The sequence below is a fragment of the Notamacropus eugenii genome, chromosome 1 (genome assembly GCF_028372415.1).
Source record: "Notamacropus eugenii isolate mMacEug1 chromosome 1, mMacEug1.pri_v2, whole genome shotgun sequence".
NCBI classification, from domain to species: Eukaryota; Metazoa; Chordata; class Mammalia; order Diprotodontia; family Macropodidae; genus Notamacropus; species Notamacropus eugenii.
In genome coordinates, this window is record NC_092872.1 from 603,403,533 (window position 1) to 603,428,633 (window position 25,101).

The 25,101-nt window shown below is 35.1% G+C and overlaps 1 protein-coding gene across 3 annotated transcripts in view; it reads right to left on the reverse strand.

The window, feature by feature from the left end:
* Positions 1–932: 932 nt before the first annotated feature.
* Positions 933–25,101, reverse strand: part of TMEM87B (transmembrane protein 87B) — a 57,332-nt gene continuing 33,163 nt past the window's right edge. For 2 of the 3 annotated variants that reach the window (XM_072634681.1, XM_072634679.1), the window contains 9 exons: positions 20,363–20,438; positions 18,588–18,692; positions 18,444–18,502; positions 15,466–15,569; positions 13,067–13,140; positions 10,752–10,825; positions 6,826–6,878; positions 5,524–5,554; positions 933–5,053 (listed from right to left, as the gene is read on the reverse strand). In XM_072634681.1, the coding sequence (XP_072490782.1) occupies positions 4,991–5,053; positions 5,524–5,554; positions 6,826–6,878; positions 10,752–10,825; positions 13,067–13,140; positions 15,466–15,569; positions 18,444–18,502; positions 18,588–18,692; positions 20,363–20,438 (639 nt within the window). In that variant the 3' untranslated portion in view covers positions 933–4,990. Of the gene's footprint in view, positions 5,054–5,523; positions 5,555–6,825; positions 6,879–10,751; positions 10,826–13,066; positions 13,141–15,465; positions 15,570–18,443; positions 18,503–18,587; positions 18,693–20,362; positions 20,439–23,372; positions 23,449–25,101 lie in introns of all 3 variants that reach the window. The other variant, XM_072634680.1, reaches the window with a different exon arrangement.

Here is a 25,101-nt window from a genome sequence, read left to right on the forward strand (position 1 = left end):
AGCCCTGGAGTTTATTAAGTAGGGAGTATGAGTTTGCGTGTGATCATAGGACCTGTGCTTTAGAAATAACTGAAGGACAGACCCTATATACCGTACTGGTCTTTCTCTGACTCTTCTAGATCCCATAAACAGTGCCATTAAGGTTGGTACTGGGACAGAGGACATATACTTTATGGATTGTTCCCTTACCACCCCCAGCATGTTCATCTGGCTAAAATGAGTATCGAGCAGCTAGTAAGTATATTTGGGAGAGTCACAGAGGGTGTAAAAAAATAAATAAAACATACAACCTGGTAGAGAACAGACAATATATGAGGAGGAAGGTGGAGCTTCATTACAAGGCAACATCAGCCCCAATCTTAAACTTGTTTGTATCCTTTTATATACACAACTTGGTGGTGTCTGTGATTGTCTAGATGTGCTAGATGTGCCCATGCTCCTCTCCAATAAGACCCTGAGACACTGGGGCCAGTTACCTGAGATTCCTTAGAAATTCTAAATTCCTTGATTACCAAGTGATACTTCCCAGTGCTCTATATCTGGAGAAGACATCTTAATCTCACTGATCCAGGATCCGCTCTGCCCCAAGACAGTTTATATTGATTAAACACTTAACGGATTTGTTGAACTGAATGTAACAAATGAAATTATAATGCAGATATCATTATGCTTTTTTATATCATGAAAATCTGCTAATATATTTTAGAACACAGTCCACTAGTGCCTCAAGGAACTCAGGACTTGTTCTGCTTTCATCCACATCGTAACGAATGACACTTATGAGGAAACTGAGGTACTGACAGGTTGTGAATTTCTGATGGAACCTTGGTGTGAGTGTGACTAGCACCTCAATTCACTAATGATTTACTAATTTCTTGCAAAAGATGACAAACCTTTTCTTTACTCTTGATATTTTTACAAGAAGCAGATAATTCACAATTTCAGAAATTATTTTATTAAAAGTCAGAACGTTAAGGCACAGTAATACATCAATTTTTCAAGTAATGAAAATCCTTTGCTCTCAAATCAAACTTTTAATGACATCAATTCTTTAATTACAAAAATATCATAATATTAATGTCATCCCAGCTTAACTTCATTCTCAAATGCATTTCTCCTAATTTTGGAACTCAATGCAATTTTGCTCTCACATGTTTAAAAACATTCCCTTAAAAAAAAAAACAACCTCATTTTACTATACATGTGCACTTGATATTTTTAGAACTTTAAGTGGCTAAATTAACTTTTTAATTTAAGGCTTACTGTGTTTTCTATTGCTACTTGGTTGGTCTTGATTACACAAAAGAACCAGAAATATTAACTTAATAATCCAGTATAACATTCTTCAACTATACAGTGAATTGTAATCTGGCACAACAGAACAAAATTCCTTCAAGATAAAGGGTATAAAATTATGAACCTCATATGCATATTTGTATACAAGGTCTTTACATTACAATGGTACAAAAATATAGCAAATACTATACATCAATCAGCAACTACTTTCTGTATTACAGAGGAAATATTCTGGGTCCTTATGAGGATATAGTTTTTAAAAACTATCTGCACTAACAGTAAGTCTTACGAGATTCTATCCAACAATCTATTTGATAATACAAAGTCATGTTTCTTAGGGTTTTTGATCAACTAAGTGAACACGCTGTCCTTTAAATAAAATATGCATTACTCTAACTCAAAGCAATGGGTTATCACTTTAAAGATTAAAAATGTGTACATTTAATAAAATCCAAGTTTGTTCTAAATGCTTTATATGGAAAGAGGCAGTCATATAGGACAAAATACAAGATTCCATATTATACTGCTTCAGATATTCTCTTTAACAGTTATATAAATCAATAGACTTCTTGAATAGTAAATTATTCTCCTTTTACCTGATCAAAAAGAGCTATCTTGGGAGTTTAAAAGAAGGTTCTATCCTATACCATTAAGGCACAGGCTGAAAAAGCCATAGGCAACAGCAACTAAAATGGTTATCAACAGCCCTAACATTTATAATGACCCTACACAGAGACTCTCCTCCAACTGTTTCATTATAAGCTATGGTCCTATGGTCCTCACTCCAACTAACTTTCAGTGTGAGGGCTATGAAGCCCCATAAGTATGAGGCTACTTAGAAACCCTTAAAGGAATTCTCAGCCCCATTACACTGAGGATGATGAATGCAGGACTCTGTCACAAATCCTACAGCACACCTATGCCAATAATTATGTGTATTTGCTACTGCTCCACTAACCAGCAGCATCTCCTTAAAAATATAAACTCTCATATTACGTATCTAAAATTACATCTCAATAGAGGCAAGAGAGATATATTCCTTTCTCTGAGGGTGGGGAAAAAGTTTTTGAGTCAAAAAATTTCTTAAATCATTTTGATTACAGAAGGAAAAGTATGTATTCTTACAAACTCTAAGGAGGGAAAGAGGTCAGGTTGATTTAGAGGTAGTTTTCCCTATTCTTCACAACCAAAATCACCACTGTCACCACCCTGTAGCTACTGCAGTCAGGTAGCCCAGAATGCTGCATTTCCAAATTCCACTAGAATACTACAATACACAGTGTTATTTCCACTCCATCCCTCACCCCTCCCAGGGTTGAAAGACGTTAAATGTAAAGTGCTAGGAACCAGAAAGTAGGAAAATCATCTCAGTTCTTTGAAAAGTAATTTCTGTGACAGATGTTTTTGTCCTACGCACATCTAACTGTGCTTAATTTAAACACCTGAATCTAACACATTTACCTATGCATCATTTTTGTAGTGGATAAATTTGTCCTATGCATGGTGAAAAGTAAAGTAAGGAAAGCTCACATCCCTGTTTATTATTTTTCATTCTAAGACCTATGTCCCAACATAATGGCATGTCTTCAAAACCAATGTTTTTAAGGTCATTTAAAATATCTGGCCTATGTTCATATGAAAACCTTTCATTTTCAAAAGGTTTGCTTTCTTTTTAAATTGTTGAATATAAGAGTTCAATAATTTTGAGATATATTACTCAACAGACGTTAAGACAGACAACAGAATTAATTTTCCTTATAAATATGCCTGAAAGTATAAATAAGAGGATCTAAGTGAATTAGTGAGAGGAAAGGTAAATTCTTCATCTTCCCACAAAATTCCACAAATATTTGCAAGCAGTTAAGATTTTTCAAGCTAGTTTTACCTACATTTTCTTAAGTAACTCCTAAACTCACCAGGTCAATACAGCTCCTTCAAAAGATAAACAGCTCAAGTTATAATACTTCCATTCTAAATATCAGTTAAAGCCTTCTCCTTCTTTGGTTAAAAAAAGCAGCATTAATAGCATTTAAAGATGATTCACATTTTCATCATACTATATACTCACTTCATCTTAATGTTTAGAACATTTTATATTTTATAAAAAGATATTAAAACTAAAAGTGTGAAATTATGTATTAGAATTGCAAGTTATAAATATATAATACAAAAACTGATATATAAATATGTTGAGGATGGAATAAGAAGGCTTTAACACTTAGGAAGTTAATAATGATAAACTCAGTCACAGAACGCCACAATATTTGTCTAAACAGAAAACGTATTAAGGTTATGGACAAAACGAGGTTGCTCTTTCCTTGGAAATGCAAGCATATTAAGCCTGATTATCTTCTCCAAGGGACAGACTAAGTGGCTGTCAGAAAGCCATAGGGAAGAAGGTATTTCAAATGGCCACTCAGCCTGCTTGCTTCCTGAGTCCTGCATCTGAGTAACTTGGTTATCTAAGGTTCTGTACACTCACCTTAGTCTCAATTTTCCACATGCTAATTTACACAATGACAACAACAGCTGAGTGATCCTCTTGGGATGGCGTGATGCAAGTGAAAAGAGGATTTTCATCTCCTCTCCACACCAGAGATGGCATAATGCTTGTACCATCCCCTGAGTTTTAGAAGAAAACTGAGATAAGCATTTTTATGCTAGTAAAAATACTTAAACAAAAGAGCAAAATCAAGAAATATATAAACATACTTGCAATTCAACTTTACCCATATTTTACTTAATGTAAATCATTTTTATATATAAAAAAGAAAAGTATCAAATAATAAAGCATAAACCCAAGAGAACAAAATATGGTTGTGCAATACCACAGAAGACTCACATTCTTTCTAAAAGTACAATCAGAACGAGTGTTTGTATTACAGTTAAAAAAATAAGTAGCTGTCTTGAAATCCCAAACTTTTACTCCAAAGAAAACAGTTTCAGAGCAGCGCACACATAACACCCACTACGCAAGGACATGTTTTATGCACTTCTTTGCGTGTGATACTTTAGATTATTCCCAGAACTAGAACAAACTAACTGACACTTCAGACAACATTCAAGAGCCACCTCTAAAAAAAAATTATAGATTCCTTCCCAATACCAGATCATTTCATATTAATATATAAAACTTCCATAATAATATAACAAAAAAAATCAGTTAATAAGGACTTCTTAAGTGCCTCATATGTGTGCCAGGCCCTTTATTAGGCATTATAGATTTAAGGACAAAAAAAAGCTAACAGTCCCTGCCCTCAAAGCGTTTACATTCTGTCAGAGGAAATAAGTACGCAAACCCCCAAGCACATCTCAATATATATAAATACATATACACACCTATACACATACACACAGAAGAGATACCCGGTAATCCAAGGAGAAGGCACTAGTAGCTCGGCGGGACAGATGACCAGGAAAGGCCTTGTGTAGCAGGTGTTGCTTGAGCTGAGTCTTGAAGAAAGCCAGTACTGTACTGTAACTGAAGGACATGCATTCCAGGTGTGGGGGGACAGCTCAATGGCATAGCAGAGAAGCAGGAGATGGGAGTTTCACGTATGCAAAAAAAAAAAGGTCAGATGACCGGACACTAACAATACATATAAACACATATGCATAGCTGGTGAAGATTTCTTAGAGCTTAGGTGAGAATGATTCATTGCCATTAACTAGTCTTCATTTATGTAGGCTCTAATTACATTATCTTTTCTGAAGATAACATTCTTTGTGACATTTCATATTTGGTCATCATTATTTCCTGAATGAAAAAAGGAATATGTCAATATTTAACATTGCTAGCAGAATCCTATTCAAATCGCTCATTTAGTTTCAACCTCTGAAATTCCATGATAAAGCATCAAAGTTGTCTAATATACATACTGCTTTACAAGACCATACAGCTCTTGCACTCCAATAATTTGTAATACATTATCAGAAAAATTCAGAGAATTTTAGGGATGTTTTTTTCCCCTACTAAAGAGGTTAAGAGCAGTATATTCTCTAAGAAACTATAGTAACCATGTAACCATGATCAAATCCTTGAAACCAGTACATTAAACTCCTTTTATTTTTACCAGAATTCATCTTCTAGGGGTTTGGGCTGCCATTATATCTGCAATCATTTTCAGAATTTCTCTAATTTCCTTTTCTACAGTTCAGATTGTGTATGCACATGGCAGCTCTAGATATAGAAAAATAGATCTAACTATATGTAAAAATATAGTTTACCTCATCTGAGTCCACTAACACTGGAAGAGCTCTGAAACAAGAGAAAAAAATGAGAATCACAATGCAATCATAAATCAAGACTCTCCAAGAGCCTAACTAGAGAAGGGAGATGAGACTCCTGCTTCATCCCAGAGGCCTAAGAGAAAGGCTTATTTCCTGGGTACTAGAGATCTTCAAACAGATGATATGGGATGTCATTGAGAGGATTCATGCTTCAGGCACATGTTGGACTATCCAAAGTCTTGAACTCAACTTGAGATCAATGTCTAAGATTAAGTAAAAATTAACCTATATGACCATTTAGTTAATGCTGAAACCATTACATCACCACATTACTCTATTACGATGTTTTCACTCTAGTAAGGGACTGGAAAAGAACTAATAACAGTAGCTCATATATTTCTATCATGCTTCAAGTAACAGCTCCTTTGATCATAACAAACCCAATATTAAACAGAGTGTTCATGAAGTTGTATGGGGGGGGGGGGGGGGGGGGGGGGAAGCAGAACTGAATTGTGGTATAAGCCACCCTTGGCTTAAAATGAAAAACTTCTGAATTTTTTCCAGGGAAAATCTGTTATGTAAAAGTAGAAGCATTGGTATGACTATTTCTGTAACTCAGAGGGGAACTGAGAACAAAGTGATGTGCAAAGTGATAAATTTAGAGGAGGAAAAAGTCCAGGTACCTTCTTTTTGTCACAGCACCCTACACTCACTAGCACAATACAGGGGCACAGTGCTAGTGTCATAAAGAGATGTCATAAATTGCTTGGACCTGGGATTAATGGGAAACTGTGTCTGGAGAGTTCCCACAAATACTACCTTTGCTGCCTGCTTCTTTTAATCATCAACACAAAAATCAGTGCTGCTTACATTTCAACAGTTTCGTTACAGTTCTCCACCATTCTCCTATGACTCTTACAAATGGCCAAAACAAGACCCCCAGACATCTCAAGAACCATTCTGGCTTTCATGTTCCTTTCCTTATGGCCTCAAAAATAAATTTGGATAACCTAGAAATAGCAGAAGTTGCTGAGATCCTACTGAATGGGTAGGAAGGATGGACCATAAAGACCTCTTAGACTTTAGAGTCATAAAGGAACCAAAGGACTACTTCTAATCAATTTAATTCACTGACAGGGGCTCCTGCCAAAGAAATTGAGTTTTGTCATTCAAGAAGGGACTATTTTTATGTGAATAGGGCATATGAGAGATTGTCAGTCCCAAGGAGAGAAGCATATGATGAAAATCTGAGAACCAGTCCTTTAAACCATCTTAAGCACAACAACAAAGGATATTTACACATCTGTGAATGAAGAAGGAATATTTTCTTCTACCCACTTCAAGTCTTCATCCTAAAAAGAGGAGAAAGATTACTAAATACTATCAGGAGCAGTTCAAACATTTTATCTTCACAGAGTTTATCATACACAATATCTTTACCTAACCCCTTTTGGTAAAGTATTCTTATAAGCTTCATAATTTAATTCTGAATCACATTCAGCAACTATCTGGGTTAAAAAACCTTTAATATGACGTGCCACATGCATAGCAAAGCAAGCACAGAGGCAAGATACAAGATAATAGAAGGCTTTAACTATCTACTAGGGACATCTCTGCTAAATGTAGAGAATCTAATAAATTCTTGACCTGCCTTAATGATAATTTCATCATTCAGAAAGCAGAGGGAAAAACAAAATGGAGGAACTTCTTGGAGAAATGAAGCAACAGGAATCTTAAGAGGAGCAGGATCAAAGATCAAGAGAGATCAGCCAAGGAACGTTGGCCGTCTGACGGCTGCTTCTAAACTGATAGATCTTAAAGACAGACTCAGTAGTATCCCACAGACTAAATCTCTAAGAGAAATGCACTCAAATGGAATGTATCTTAAGAATTCATTGTGATTTCACATTCATAAATTTTTCTCTTGAGGAAGAAGGAACAAAGTGTCTAAACTACAAAAAAGGCTAAGAGCCGCACAGGGACCACAATGACAAGTCAGATCTAAAAACAACATGTCTAAGAGATGAAAGAGAGAGCGGGTAACTGAAGACCAATGTACGAGTGGCACAGTCTTGCAAGAGGAACATCAAGTACATTAAAGCTCAGTAAGAGCTGTGGCTGATAATAAACAGCAAAACCACAAAAAGGGCCATCTTAGATTTGTTTGGACAACAAGCTGGTTCCCCAGAGCAGGATATTTCTATGGCTTAAGATATTGGACAGTGAACAATGAACCCCTTCACCATTTTGCCTCTACTTTATTAAGAATAATGATTTTCAGATTCGGAAAGACAAGTGATTAACAGGGAAATAAACCCAAGTTAAGTAAAAGAACAATAAGATAGCCTCTACCTGCTCAAGCACCTAGGCAGGATGAATTCCATTCCAAGGCACTGACAACCTGTGGATCTGATTCATGAGTCACTGTGTTAGCACCTCTGGTCAATCACAGAAAACAAGAGATGTGTCACAAGACCAGCCTGAGAGAGGCAGAATCCTGCAGTATGATTAGAACTAAGAGGATGTCAAAATAAACCCTGGCTCTGCATTTACTACCTTTGTGACCAAAGTCACAAAGCTCACTGGGGCTGTTTCCCACCTGTACAAAGAGAGGTGGTTAATCTAGATAATTTCCAAAGTCTATAATCCTATAACTAGAGATGTGATGATTACTGAGTCACAGGAGTAAGTCAAGCCAAACTGACCTTATTTCCTTATTTGACAGTTACTACATTGGTCATAAGTAGTATGTTCTAGATACCATTTACCTGGATTTTAACAGCACATTCAAAAGAATAAGACTGAGTGTTGTGAATCAGATAACAGTACAGTAAGGTAAAGGTGGAAGTCAACAGGCAGACCCAAAGAATGAGAATTCATAACGATCAATATCAAGGGGGAGGGATGTCTCCAGTGTACTGCTATAGGTCACTTTATCTTTCACTCTGTTCTAATTAGAGATATAAATGGAATGCTCATCAAATTTACCATGACATACATTTGGGAGGGACCTTTAATATACTAGATGAAAGAATTAGACCCCCCAAAATTTCAACAAGCTGGAACAAACTAAATCCAGAAATATGAAATCAATGTAAATAAATATGAAGTCTTGCACTTAAGTTTAAAAAAATTGCACAAGCAGACACAACTAGATAGTTTTCTGAAAAAAATACAGAGGTTCAAAGAGATCAAAGAAAAAGGAAAATGACCCATAGACAAAAATATTTAACTGATTATAATATTTTAATAATATTGTATTCGAAAGACTTACGAACTTTGATCAATGCAATGCCCAACAAACTTGAGAAGACACCCTGAAACATGCTGCCTGCATTCTGATGGACAGGTGATGGACTCAGAGTGAGATGTTCTTCTGGACATGGCCAATTCTGCAGGTTTTTGGGTTTATTTTTTTTTTTGATGATACATGTTTATAATAGTGGTTTTACCTTTCTTGCTTTTTCAATAAGGGAAGAGGGGAAGTGAAAAAGAGAGAGAGTAGACCCTCATTTTAAAAAAAATAAGGTGGCTCAGTGGACTGCAGGTTAAATACAAGTTAAAGTAATCAAAACTGCTAATGAATTTTGTGCTACATTAAGAGATCTAAAATGCTGAACTAAAGAGGTAAACAATACTCTGACTTGTTCATACCATATATCAAGTACCGTGTTCAGTTCTAGGTAACCACATTTTAGGAAGGATACTGAAAATATCCAGAGGATGGTGAAGGAACTTGAGGTCATACCACATGAGGAAGAAAAGGAGAGGTGTTTAGCCTCAAGAGAAGATTTAGGGGAAACTAGAAAGCTGTCAACAAGGATTATGTGAAAGAGAGATCAGACTTTTTGCTTGGCCCTAGAGGGTAGAACTAGGAGCAAGGGGTGGAAGTGACAGTGAGGTAGATATAACCCTGGTGCAAGGAAATACTTCCTAAGAATTAGAGCTATTCAAAAGTAGCATGTAAGGTAATGAGTTCCATCTCTCTAGACTAGTTAGACTAGCTACCTTCTGATATCCCTTTAAAACAAAGAAGCTATGCCTAAAAGAAGCAAATAAGCAAATGGGCGGGGGGGGGGGGGGGAAGAACTTGGATGTTTTAGAAGACTTCTAATTTAATGAGCCCAAAGTATGATATGGCTGTCAAAAGACCTAACAATATTGGTCTGCTTTAGATCTACTTTGATGGTTAAGCATAAGCGTTATAATTTAGGGAAAAAAAGATATTCCCTTATGATAACTAATACTTTGAAATAACCTTAGGAGAAAAAAAAGAAATAAACTTAGAAACATTACATTAGAAAACAAGTTTCTAAAAACAGATTAGTCTAATATTTCAAAAGATCTGATTTCATCAGTATGTATACTTTCTCCAACTGTGCAGATGACAATCCATTAGTAAGCTGTTTTTGTGAGTGTTATGCTCCCCACCAAAATCACCTAGTAGTCAACTTTCTGGATAAGCCTTTGCCAGGTAATTATAACTGACAGATTCCAATTGCTATGAAATTATTAATATAAAAATGTAGCTGTCCATCTCATCTCCAACCTAAACTGAAAGTAAACTTTTACAAACAGTAATGATAATATATTTATATGGTGCCTACTATGTGCCAGGCACTGCGCTTAGTGCTTTATAATTATTATCTCATTTGATCCTCATGACATTTCCTGGCAGGTAGATACTACTATTATCCCCATTTTACAGCTGAGGAAGTTGAGGCAAATGGCAGCTGACTTGTCCAAAAATCACTCTTCCTTTAAGTGTCTGAGGCTGTATTTGAATTCAGGTTTCCCTGACTCGGTGCTCTTCTCTACTGAGCTTCATAGCTGCTCCTTTTTTTATTTATATTAATATTGCATTTAATTTTTATAATGCATTTATATTGCAATAATGATACTGACACAAAGCTGATAACATCTTGCCTAATATAAGACATCATCTTAGCTGACTTCAAAAGTCTTAGGCAATCACACATTTTTAAATGCTTAAAATTTTTCAATCTTGGCTTAAAAATCTCAAATCATTAGATATTATGTGTGATATTTTCCATATCCTAAACCAAAATATTCTGCTTATTTTCTCTTTTTTCTGTAAACACACACTCATATCCCTACCACCCCAGAACTTAAATAATTACTATAGAATGAAAGGGATATGCATTTGCCTCCTAACAAATACTAGAATACTCTCACCTGTTTTTATTTTTTTTAATTATACTTACAACATTATTAGGAGAAGCAGGTATAGCTGTTCCATTGGAAACAGTTTTTGAAGCTCTTAGCTTTATTCCTTCAGCTGTAACAGAAGAAAAACTATAAATAAAATTTTACAAAGAGGAAGCCTTTTTTGAAGCCACATGCCTAACAGATCAAAAAGGAAATGGAAAGGCTTTTAATATATATCCATACACACACACACACACACACACACACACACACACACATGGATGTGTATGTGTGTGTGTATATCTGTATGTATATGTGACTGTTTCAGCAGAACACTACATAAAGTAGCAAAAGTGTCCAGCTGACCACATGTGAACTAGTTTCAGATGCTTTTCTAATACTGTATCACTGGCAGAATAACATGATTGGTTTTACTTAGTAATCTTCTTTGCATCTTTTAGTAAACTCATGTTTCCCAAGTTGCTAGTTTGAATCATAGGCTGGAGAAAACAACTTAACTGCCTTTCTTATGATTCCTTCTCTCTAACCACGAATCTCCAATAATCTAAAGTTTACCTAGAACTATACATTTTAATTTTAGAAAAGCAAAAACAAACAACAATGCCCACAGCATCTGAGCTTGATATTCAAGAATCAAAACAAATCTTCATAAGTGCATTCTTAAACTTTTTTGTTAGATAAAATGTAGATACTTAGGCCTGGTGCATTCAGGAGGTAGAAAACCACCACAGATTGTTAAAACTTTCTTCAGAATATTATTGTTTTTGGTCTTCCTATCATCAGAATCTAGCACAAGGCCTTGTACCTAACAGGGACATGAAGTTACATATAATAAATGCAAGTTGATTCAGATGACTCTGACAGAAATCTTGTATTTATGAATAAGTATTGGTCTAAACAGTGATTATAAGCCAATATGCTACAAATGGGATTGGCTTTACACATACGTTGAGCTATGCTGTACTTCAGTCTAGTGATTCCTGAAACCCCACTACTCGGTTTCATTCCACTGAGTTAATCAATTTATTTTGAAGCATGCTCTTAAAATACAAATATCTTAAATGCAACAACAAATGATGAGATATTCTTCTTGGTAGAGAGGTAGTGGGCTACAGGTATAGAATGTTGTAGAAGCTATTAAATGTAATTGCTACAATTATTCTTGAGTAATTTCTTTTTTGTTACAAGTGGGTAGGGGGGGTAGGTATTGGAAAACTTAAACAAGATGATCAATAAAACATCAAAACAAATACAAAAAGCCCCAAGCAGGTAGCACATTAAGACCCTAACACGTTACTGTGAATTATTTAATACAATCAATTTCATTCCTGAGTTGTAGGAAACAGAGGGAGGGAAGCAGAGGAGCGTTTGTTGTTCTAGGTGTTTAGGGGGAAGATGTGAGGTGAAAGGAATAAGGAATATCAGAACAACACAGACAAACGTCGTTACTTCAACATTGCCCACATTCTCCCTGATTATAAGGCATAACTGTAAGTTGTTGAGACCTATTGTTTTAGGTTGGTTAAACTACTTGTTTTACAATATTTTTAGACATCTATAGGGCAAAATGAAGATAGACGAACATATAAAGAATTGAATATCTACCAGAAAAAAAAACCCTAAGCATTATTAAACAAGAGAAAGCAAATTAAGAGTAGTAGGACAAAAATGAAAAAAGCAGAAAATTGTACTGCTTTTCAAATTGTACTTCCTCCAAACTACTTAAGTAAGTGCTTTAATAAGAGCTGGAACAGAAAAAGCTGACGTATAAACATTAAAAGATGTTAACAAGAAAAACTTTCAAACATGACTTGCAAAAGCGACAAAATCCATATACAAGGAAGTAGAAATTTTATTTTGGTGGTGACTAGGACTTAAGTAGCATAGAGAAAGAAAATGCCCAAGATATCACAATCAAAAGTTTTAAGGAATAAGACCTAGAAAGAAAAAAAAGGCAAGTCACTGTGAGTGATCTGTACAATATAATGGCTAATCCAAGTTATTAAATGCTGCTGCTGATAGTCTCTGAAAGTTTTATTAATCCAGAAAAACACTCTGGACAAATTCTGAATCCTAGAATATAAGTTTCAACAGGTATAAAAGTTTCAATTGCAATAAGATCGATCTCATATAGTCTACGTACAATAAATATATTCCCATCTGCCCCTCCCCCGCCATAAAGTATGCCTAAAATAGTTGTGTGATGTCTGCTTTTTTTTTTTTACATATAGGAAAACTTTGCTTGGACTACCTTTTAAAAAATAAAATATTCATGCTTTGCTTTATAGATTAAGACATCAACAGATCAGATTCAATAAGTATCTTAAAGACCACAAATGAATAAACTTACCTAAATTTTCAGACACCACTGTGAATTCTTCAATTTCATCATCTGAATCATCTATTAGGGGTGTAAAGGCATACCTACACAAAAAGAGCACAGTGCAATATGAGTACTGTGCTTTTATTAGTTTATATCTATTCAAAATATTTCTTGTTCAAAATGTTCTCACCATAAAAAACATTAGTCCTTTAAAAAGTTTCTTTAAAAAAAAAACTAACCTAAAATATTCGAATGACCTAACAAGCTGTTAGAAAGTATCATCTTGTTCAGATTTATTCAGATAACTGCTCTTTTAAAAAACTACAGATGACTGAAGAGAAATTAGAAATTAATTTGTTGATTTAAGAAATCAGGCACTGGACCACTAGGTTTCTGGTACTTTGCCCAGGAAATGACAGTGAAAAAGCATCACTTTTCAACTTGGGGGAAAAAAAAGTTTTATGAGCTCTGTCATATCAAGATGCTATAATAACTTCTTCAATCTACTTCCGTCATGTTGGAGAAACAGAATATTTGTGAACTCTGGTGCTAGAGTTAATAGTATTAATCTTTCTCGACAATCAGAAATACCAGAAAAGCAGACTAACACTCTCCATGGAAGGAAAAAAAAGTATTGAGAGCTGTAAGAGACATCAGAGATTATCCAATCTGTCTTACTTTATACATAAGAAAAATGAAACCCAAAGAGGTGAGAAGTTACCAAACATAACCCAGTAAGTTAGCAGGGCAGATTAGAACCAAGGCCTCCGGCAACTCAGAGTCTAGTGGTCTTTTCCCTACACAATACCACCTCCCTTTAATTAGCATGAGTAGTCTAGGCACAATAACTAGATCCTCTAAGACTTAGTTAAGAGCTAAGCAACTCAGGGAGGCTTCAACAACTCAAAGTACCTCAAAAATAGAAGACAATGAATTGAATCAAACCTAGAAATAAAGGAAAAAGCTAACCATTTATAGTCTGACTAATAGTAAATCAACATTTCTATGTTTCAATATCACAAAATCAAGACAACATGCAGTGAGAAATATAAAGTTAGTAAAAACAGTCAAAAGATTGGTGGAAAGATAACAAAACCTCATCTCAGGCATTTGTTTCTTTAAAAAATTCCTCTAAACTGATTCAAATGTGTAGAAATAAGAGCTATTCCCCAATTGATAAATGATCTATGATTATGAAAAAGCAGTCTGCAAGGGAAGAAATTCAAGCTATCTATAGCCATATGAAAAAAAATCCCAAATCACAAAATGCAATTTCACTCTGAGATTCTACTCATAAAACTGGCAAAGCTGACAAAAAAGGAAAATGACAAATGCTAGCATGGAGGAGAGGGCCTGTAGGATGAAAGACACATTCTAAGTGGAGCTGTAAATTGGTCTAACCATTCTGGCAAGCAATATGGAACTATGTTGCAAAAGTCCAAAAGTTTCAAAGTCACTAAAGATGATTACAAGTTACTAGGCCTATGCCCCAAAAAAGATCAAAGAAAGGACTCATATCTGTACAAAAATATTTAAAGCAGTTCTTTTTGTTGTTCTGAAGAACTGGAAATTATGGACTGACTATCAATTGGGAAGGTATATGAATATAACTGCACAGCGCTATGAAAAGCTGAAGACGGAATTTTAGAGAAAATTGGGAAACTGTATTAACTGAAGCAGAATGGAGTGAATAGAACCAGCAGAACAACATATACAATAACATTCTAAAAGCAAACTAACTTTGAAAGACTTAACTATGATCAAAATAATGATCAACCACTATTCGAGGCCAGAGAATGAAGAATGGCATCCACCTCCTGACAAAGTGGTAAACTGATTCAAATACTGAACCTGAGGCATTCATTTTTGGACATGACCAATTTAAAATATGTTTTTGCTTGACTATGCATATTTGTTTCAAGGATTTCATTTTTCTTTCTTTTTTTTCAAATGAGGGTAGAGGAGAGAGGTGGTGGGAAAAAAGAAAAATAAAAATTTGTTAATTAAAAAAATAAAACTGAATTAACAAGTATGAAAAATCTAATAAAAAACAAATGTGATATAAAAACAAAAATATCAATAAAAATAAGGTAAAAAATTTAAAGACAAAAAAGGGTCTTCTAAAATGCTTGCTATTTTGTACTGTTTTAATTAATTTTTTTCCTCATAAAAAGAAAGAATGTGCTTTTCTGAGGTGCTCTTTAGTGTTGATACACAGACACTTCATCAGACCATTGCCGGTAGCCTTAGGCTTTTGGGAGATAAATAAACCTCTTCTGGTAGCAAAGAATGAAAATGCTGAAGTGACAAGTGATAGTAAAAGTTATTTTTCTGAAGGCAAACACATACTTCTTTCCTACTACATATAGGATATGATTTGGTAAAACATCTGGCTAAAATACACTACTTTTGCATATTTCAAGTACCTCTGATTATTTGCTGATGGTCTCCATAAAAACATTATTACTAGAAGAATGAGGGAGAAAAGGAATCTCCAAAATGCATCATCAACCCAGAGTTCCATCCAATCCTGTAACAAGGTTCAAAAACACAAGCAACTTAATTCACCAGGAAATTAATTCGCTTATGAAAGAAACTGGCTAGTATTTTACTGTTATTAGTGTATGCTACATGAAAATAAAAAACAGTTTTCTCTATTAGAGTGTACATTAGCCCAGAGTGATTTGCCCAAGGTGAAACAGAGAAAGTTAACGGATGAACTGGGTTTATATCAATCAATCAATCAACAAACATTAAGCACCTATTATCTACTAGGAACTATGCTAAGCACTGGGGATACAAAACATGGCAAAAGACAGTCTCTGCCCTCAAAGAGCTCACAATCTAATGAGTGAGACAACAGGCAAACAAACATATACAAAAAAGCTACATTCCGAATAAATAAAAAATAATCAACAGAGGGAAGGTACTAGAATTAAGGACTGGGAAAGGTTTGGCATAAAAGATGGGACTTTAGTTGGAAGCCAGAGAAGTGAATGGGTAGAGCTGAGAACAGAGCATTCCTGGCATGGGGTACAGCCAGAAAAAACACCTGCAACGTCTTGTTCACAAAACAACCAAGATGCCAGTCACGAGATCAAAGAGAATATGGTGAAGAGTGAGATCTAAGAAGACAGAAAAGGTAGAAGGGGGTGAGATTATGAAAGTCTTGCCAAAATATAGAAAGTGAGAGATAAATGGGGAGTCAAAGATGACTCTTATGTAGTGAGCCTGAGGATGGGACTGGGAGGATGGTGCTGCCCTCTAAGTAATGAGGAAGGATTTAGGCAGGGAAGATAATTCTGATTTGGACATACTGAGTTTAAGATGTCTAGTGGACATTCAATTCAAGATGTAGAAAAGGCAGTCAGAGATGCAAGATTGGAGATTGGCAGAGAAATTGAGGCAGGACAGGTAAATCTGAGAAACATCAGCATAGAAATGGTAATTAAATCCACAGAAGCTAATGTGATCACCAAGTGAAGTAGTATAAAAGGGGAAAAGAGAGGGCCCAGGACAGAAATCTGACAGCTCCAAATTATAGGGGCATGATCTAAAATACATTTAATTTATATCTAAGTTAGCATTATCATTTATCAAGATTCAATCCCTGACACAAAATTCCTAATGCAAACCTTTTCCCCAGGCATTCTAGCTTCAGTGTTTAAGAGCCTTTAAGTAAGAAGCTGTGTGGAACAGCAGAGCAATTGTAGCACTAGCTCTATTCCTTGCTGGCAGTTGTGTGACTCTGGGCAAATCACTTACGCCAACTGAGCCTCAGTTTCCTCAACTATAAATTGAAAATAATAAAACTAGCAAACTGCATAGAGTTGTTGTTTGAATCAAAGAAGAAAAAGGATGTAAAGCATAAAGCAACTTTACATTTTATTTTTATAGCTGTAAAAGTCCCTGGTTTGGGAGAACTGGGTAAAACTCTGAACTTGAAATCAAGAAGACCTGAGTTCAAATCTAGGCTAATAAACTTACTGCATGACCCATGGAATGTTGCTTAACCTATCAGCCTTATATGGATAACAGCAATGACTTTCCAGGGTTGTAGTGAGGATCAAATGAGATAATATTTGTAAAGTAATTTGCAAACTTCAAAGAGATATTAAAGTGCTAGCTATCATCAATACCATTAGTAATAATAATATAAGTACTTTAATTTGGAATTATTTTAGAATGGAATAAAAGCAGAAATTTGAATTTTAGCTTGATATTCCTTTTCTCTGCTATTAAAAATTTCACAAAATTTTAAATGAAAATATAAACCTGGAGTATATAGAAGAGGGAAAGAATTTCATAAAGATTTAGCTTGCTCTGCTAATAAGCCAGAGAATTTCTGAAGGGCTCTTCTCAACTTCTTTATTCAGATCAGATGCAAATCCTTAGTAAAAAAATTATTTTAGCAGCTCCTACAAATTGTATTACCTGTATAAATGTTGCATTCTTCTTGTAGAATGAAGGAAGGGAAGAAAGGAGGGAGGAAGGGAATAAGGTAGAAAAGGAGGGAGGGAATGAAGTAAAGAGAGAGGAAGGGAGGAAGGGATGGAGGAAGGGAGAGAAGGATCTATAAAGCACCTACCACATACCAAAAACCATACTAAGTACTTTATAAATATTATCTCATTTGATTATCCTACCATCAGAGACAGACGCTATTATTATCTCCATTTTACAGTTAAGGAAACTGATGCAGGCAGAAGTTAAGGGACTTATCTCAGGTGGCAAAGCTAAACTGCCTGTTGGGTAAGGATCTGAACTCAGATCCTCCTGGCTCTAGGGCCAGGGTTCCATCTGCTAGACTATCTAGCTTCCACAGGAACAATTTTAACTGTCTTCAAATCCCCAGTACCTAGCACAGTGTGTAATAAATATAAATACTTGTTGAACTGAATAACCTAAAAACACTTAATACTGCAAGCTTATGGATTCATTAAGCCTCAGCCAGTAGATTTATGCTTTTTAAAGCTCCAATGAAGAATATGTATGCTCTTTCGAATAATATGATTAAGCATTTCTACAAGATGCATGAAAAATCTACTAGCTGCATGCTGACTAATCAAAATTAGGTGTTACTTCTCATTTACCAATAGTGTAAGCAGTGACTTTAACACAGAGGAAAGGGAAAAGGATTCCATATTAGTCTACATTAAACAAGGAAATCACAGCCATTAAAGAAAAATGAAAAGACAAAGGAGTTGACATGGAAAGAGTGAGAAATGTTTTTTCAGTGGCTCACTTCAAAATAAAAAATACTAAAGGCTTGGGTCAAACGCTTAAATTAAAATGCAATTCTCCAAAGACATTATTGCTATGGGCACATTTAAATAATCCAATTCTTAAAAATTAATTTATAATTTGGCAATTAAACATAGTACTTAAATAGAATTATACTTACAGACTGACATTCTGCTAATCTAAACTTTTTAGTTGTCCATATCATAAATACTATAGAAGCTGAAACAAAGAAAAGTTATCTTTAAAAGAATGATCAATGCTAAAAAAAAAAAAATCAGCATAATAAGTTAATTAAATAGCTTACCCAATATAGCAAAAATCAGAGTATTTGTAAAGTGTCTGTAGAGTGAAAATTTCACCGTGTTCTTTCTTAGTTTTAGGGTCTTCATTGTTTGTGCCAAACTTACAAATATGTACATATACACACTAAGGAAAGTAATTGTTTTAATAACAGAAAAAGAAAATAAGTAAGCCAAAATTCAAATTTCTACTTTTATTCCATTCTAAAATAATCCCAAATTAAAGTACCTATATTAAACTGTTTTTTAACAGCAAAATGTAGGAAATTGCATTAAAATTAGTAATTCTATTTCAATTCCAGTTTTCTCATATGTTGATGTATATTTCGCTGCTGCCTTTAAATCAACATTCTTAAAGATATGAAATGAATAAAGTTTATGACCACATTCTTGAATATTTTTATGTTTTGTCTTGGGAGAAATAAAGCACTAAGTAAATGTACCCAGAATTCGGGCTCTTTTGTACAGTCACTGGGCACAAGTGCTGCACTCCCTGGAAAAGGCCATACTCATGCAAGCACAGCTCACGTTCAGAACCACAAGATTTAAGAGACAAAAGGGACCTCCTCGACCTTCTAATCCAAGCCACACACAAAAGGAAATCCCACAGGAACAAACAGTGATCCAGTCTCTACTCGAAAACATCCAAAGAGGGGAAAAACATGGCCTCCAGAGGGAGCCACTTTTAGAAAGCTTGAAAAGTGGAATATCCTTCCTTCAGGAGATAAGACCCCCTTGTGTGTCTTCCAGTACAGCCTAGACTATCTGTCACGTATGTTATCATGGGGATTCCTACTATGTTACAAGAAGTATGGGTCAAATTAGAATGATACCGAGGATCCTGTGATTCTGAACATAAGTTGTACCCACAGATGCAACCGTCTACAGGAAACATGACAAAAGCACTATGGCGTGGTGTGCAAAATAGATCTGATTCCACTTATGTGACAGCATCACCTAACATTTACAAAGAATTTTTTTCAAAGTTTCATTTGTGTATCTGCACACTACCCATCTGTCCTAAATAGGTCAAATGTCATCTCTGTTTATACATATAATTAAGTCCAGTAAAATACAGTGACTTTCCAAATATCAAAGATACAGTTGATCCCAGAACCCAGACCTTCTAATTCCCAGACCATGTCCTTTTATAATAGGTTACATTAGTTTCTTGTATGAACCACTCACTTGCCATGTAAATACAAGATGTCCCAAATTAAGTTGCTGAAGCTTAAAACTTCACTAAGACTTTGGGATACACTATATTTACCTTTATTAAAATGTTTCCTACAAAGACAGTTTTAGGGGATAAAATCACAAAGTAGTTAATTTAAACCCCAAAACAAACAGAATTCATATTCTACTCTATGCCTAAAACTAATGTTTAATATGTTAAAGGACCAACATACTTTAAAGGCAAGACTACAAATCAATTAAGCTTTGCTTCTATGTGTCAACCAACTTACACCAAAGCCACACAATATAACACCCCCCAATATACCTTAGATTTTCTAAACATCTGTAGTGGAGGAGTTGACTAAACACACCTCAAAATGGTCTATCAGGAACTAAAAGGGCATATGACAATATAAGAAGAGAAGTAATTTAATCCAAATTTGAAAACTAGCAGAAAAGGCATTTATCATTAAGCAGTTATGGTATTTGAGCAAAATTTAAGACACTATTCAAAAGTCAAGTGAAAGGAAGAAAATAAGCTGGTGCAATAAACACAAACAAAGCAATAATTCATATTAACATGCTTGCTGTAGTTAGAAAAAGGATATCCACCAGCATAAGCCAGAATCAAGCAAAGCCAAAGGGATGCTGGCCAGAGGAACAAGATCAGATTCTTTTGCCTGCATCAAAAAAGCCAAAAGTCGGAGTCACAAATATATATGTGCTAATCATTAACTTGACTTTTTCAGCATTTTTTCTTTCTGCCAGCTACTAACTAAACTGGATTTGTTAAAATTAACTCAAACTCAGGTATGCTGAGTTATATTTTTTTCCCCAGCAGTCTTAACTCTTTGTTGTTGTTGTCATGACTCCAGTTGGGGTTTTCTTGGCAAGGATACTGGAGAGGTTTGCCATTTCCTTCTCCAGTTCATTTTACAGATGAGGAACTGAGGCAAACATGGTGAAGTGACTTGCCCAAAAGCACACAAGTAGTAAGTGTCTGAGGCCAGAACAGAACTCAGAAAGATGAGTCTTCTTGACTTCAGGCCCAGCACTCTACCTGCTGCACCGTCTATCTGTCCTAGTCTTAATTCTAGATGTAAAATATTCAATATTCACTTTATAGTTCATATAGTTCATTTTTCATTAGTTCTCTACAATGATATAAGAAAATATCCATTTCCATAAAGATAAAAGTATAACTTTAATATTTGATAACAATAATAGAATTATCTATCCAATCAGAAAATACGCATTTTGGAAATTCAGGATCATAATTTGGATTTCTGTACTATTTTAATTGCCAGATGTTTCTCATAACCATTTCTTCATTTTTATAACCATCTGTGTGACATAAATTTACACATTAGGTTTTTCACTTTTGATACTTATTAGAAAAACTATCTGAGCAAACTAAGATATCTGAGTCATTAGGTTTAATATATTGCTTTCTGAATTGGGAGAATATCTATGCTTTGTATGAAGGTAGTATATAATCCTGTCTAAAACATCAGAATGCAATTATAATTATCAGAATTTGTGGTCAAAGTTTTCTGACAAAATGCATGAAAGTTATTTTCCCTGTTAGTACTACCTTATGGGTAGTTTGTTTTTAAATTTCTATAGTTCAACCTTGTAAAATTCTCCTTAAGAAGAAGCCATGCAAATTAAACAGCCTTTAGGTCTACTGCCTACTTTTCCCCTAAAGAGCCCTGAATATTGTATGTGTGTTACTTTAAGACTAGAGAGGTTCGAAAAAAGGATGAGTTTTAGTACAAAATTATATTGAGGAAAGATGAAAAGCTTCAAGATTTGCTGAGTAAAACCAAAGCAGCAACAAGATTTATCTGCAAAAGATTTTTGTCTTTAAAGACTCTACAAATGTTGACTTTTTTTCTCCTTTACATGTAAAGCTGGCTAACTTTTCTAATTAATGAAGTTATGCCAGCTTATGATTTCATAGCATCCTGGAATCAAATGATGTCTGCAAAATATTTTTGCTGAAGTGAAAAGTCATAAATATCTAGCATTTTTAGATAAAAGAAATAGTAAAATTAAAGTAGGGTATTGAATCACACTGGTATCTGAAAAGATTCCCTTCAGACATGAAAATAAGATCCAATAACATTCAACATTGATAAAAAATAGCAACAATCGCAATCTTTTACTTATGAAAGTTTCACCCAGCTTCATCTTTATACAAGAGGCTCCGAATTGTACATAAGTAGGTCAATTCACCTCTTTACCTCAATCATTGAAGGGCACATTGTACATAAGTAGGTCAATTCACCTCTTTACCTCAATCATTGAAGGGCACATAACTTTGCCAATGAAAGTATATCCTTTACCAGTAGCTTGCTACCTTTAAGATTTAGCAGACATTGCTATGGCTCAAAAATTCCTCATCCTTCAGACAACCTGGTAATATGCCTCTCTGTACTATGCCCGAGTAATCCTTGGATGACACACAGAGGATCATGGAACCCATATTCAAAGTCTCTCCAGACTGGCAGGCCCTGCTAGAAATGATGTCTGCTCACATACATTTTAATAACATAGGGTCACTTCCATTACGTAATGAGGCATCACAGAAAAAATATAGTAATTCAGATAAAAGAAAATAATAATAACCCATACTTATCATAAATTCTATAATTTACAAAGCACTAAAAACTTAGTGAAAAGTCACAAGTTATTTTTGTCTGAGACAAGGAGGGAGGGATTTGAGAGATCTGTGATTTTTCAAACAAAATCTTTATTCAGAAAAAACTCTTAACTATTCTAATTCCTTAAAGCTCAAGAACCACTTATGAAATCCAAAAATATAACATTAGTGGTTCACAGATTAGAAATTGAAAAAAGAGCCAAAACAGGCATGGACTACTGACATAAAAAAGTCAGTAAACGTAATTTTGAGTCCATATCAAGTACTCAGAAACAGAACATGAGTACACGTAAATTTCATATCAGCAAAAAATCCTAAAGAAAATCAGTAAGAAGAAATGCATGTTCAGAAATTGTGATTTACTCTAGGAATTCTGTTATATCACAGAATTTTTAGAAATAGAAAGATACTTTAGATCTCTATTAACCCAAATCTCTAATTTTCTAGATAAAGAAACTGAAAACTAGAGGCTCCCTAGCTTGTCCAAGGTCACACAGCCCTTTTTGGCAGAGGGGGAGACAGAAGCTAACCCTCCTTTCCATGGTTGTTTTCAGTGTTCACAATCACTGATTTGAGCTCAAGAAGGAGACTCAAAGATAACCTAGCAGTACAATCTTCTGTCTCCAAGTAAGTCTATATTAACTCTTCTTGTTTGACAATTCTACATCTAAAATGTTTCCAGTAAGGAATTTACAGTTTCCCTTGTTAACCTCTTTGTCAGAAACCTCTTCTTACCCTTAAAACTATATCTTTCTACCCACTGACTCTCTTTTTCAGAGCAAAACATCTTCATTCTACCTTCCACTACATTCAGCTGCTAAAAGTGGCCTGGCTTTGTTGAAATTCCTTCTAAGTTCTAAAGTGGTATTACAATCTCATTTTCATAATCATTAGATATCACATTCACCCATCTCTTTAATTTTTATAAAAAGAGAACACACAGCAAAGGATATGAACCACGCAAAAATGGAGTCAATGACTGCTAAAATAATGTCACAAATGAGAACAGCCACATGGCTAGAACCCTAAAAAAAAATGGAAAAATCACTAGTAACAAGATTTTACAATCACACAGAAAAACAATATAAATGATCATTCTAACTGGGGGAGGGAGGGCAGGAGGAGTAAAACTAGTCTTACATCTGACCCCGGAAAGCTTGAAAAAAGGAATGTTCCTTCAGAGGAGATGAGATCCCTCTGCTTGTAGGGTTTCCAGCAGAGAATGGATGATAATTGGTCATGTGTGTGATTGTGGGGATTCCTACTATGTGATGTAAAGTCTGAGTCAAACCAGAACGACACTGAGGTCCCTTCCCACAGACAGGCAACAGTCCACAGGAAGCATGCCACAAGCACTGCGGCGGTGCCTCTACCTATGTAACAGTGTCACCTTGAGGAGGGACCTCTTTTATGCCACTTCTTCTTTGCAAGTCGTCGCTGTAAAACAGCAGGGTCAAGTAGAAATTAACCTATTCCAGGTATAATGACTTAGAAAATCACAGATTAATATTGTCTATTTTATTTAGTTTGTTAAATATTCTCCAATCACATTTAAATGGGAACTTGGGAGTTCTGTGGCCACAATTAAGAGAGTTTGATCCTTCTGCTATAAAGGACTAGAGTTCAAACCCTGCCCCTAAAATGTACTACTATGTGACTATAGGCCAACCATAACTTCTCTAGGACTGAGATTCCTCATCTAAAAAATGGGGATAATATCTGTAAGGTTAACCTTATAGAACTGCTGTAAGAATCAAGAAGATACAGAAGATATCTGCAAATCTTAAAACCTATATAATTTGTTCAGTAGTTTCATCTGTGTCTGATTCTTGATGATCTCATTTGGGATGTTCTTGGCAAAGATACAGTAATGGTTTGTCAGTTCCTTCTATATCTCATTTTACAGATGAGGAAACTAAAGGGAAAGAGAGTTCAGTGACTTGCCCAGGGTCACACAGCTAGTAAGTATCTGAGGCCAGATTTGAACTCAGGAAGATGAGTTTTCCTGCCTCCAGGCCTGCACTCTCTATCCACTGTGCCACCCAGCTGTCCTAAAATCTATGTCCAAGTTAGTTATTAATCCACGGCCACACACAAAATAAACACAAAAAGTATGACATGGCCTTGTGAGATGTCAGGAAAATTAGAATTCGGAATAAGCTGAGACTGTTTAAAACACGCACACACGCACGCACACACGCACACATACACACCTGAATTCTCCCTAAAAATTTAAATGAAAAATTTAAACTGAAAGGTGAAAACACCAGTTGGGTTTAATTCAGAATGTTACTTATAACAAGACTAACATGAAGACAAAGACTGTTATCAGAATCTTAGCATACAATCCCTATCTCCAAAGAGCTATAAACAGGAACAAAGAACTGAAGATCTTGTTTCCAGAGTACAGATGACAGGGAAAACTCTTTAGTGACCTACACAGAATGTATGATCTATTCTGTGATCTTTCTACCACAGCCCAGTACCTTACCAAGCGTGGCAGGATGTCCAAGGTAGAATAATATGATGCCAGGTTGAAAAATACAAGTGTTCTGTGATCCTTCTTCCCTGAGCAGTCAATGTGAAGCTCTATCTCCAAGACCTAAACTCTCTAATCAAAAACCTACTTGTTCACGAAATAATGATGCCCATCCACACATTTTGTTGGGTCAGAGACC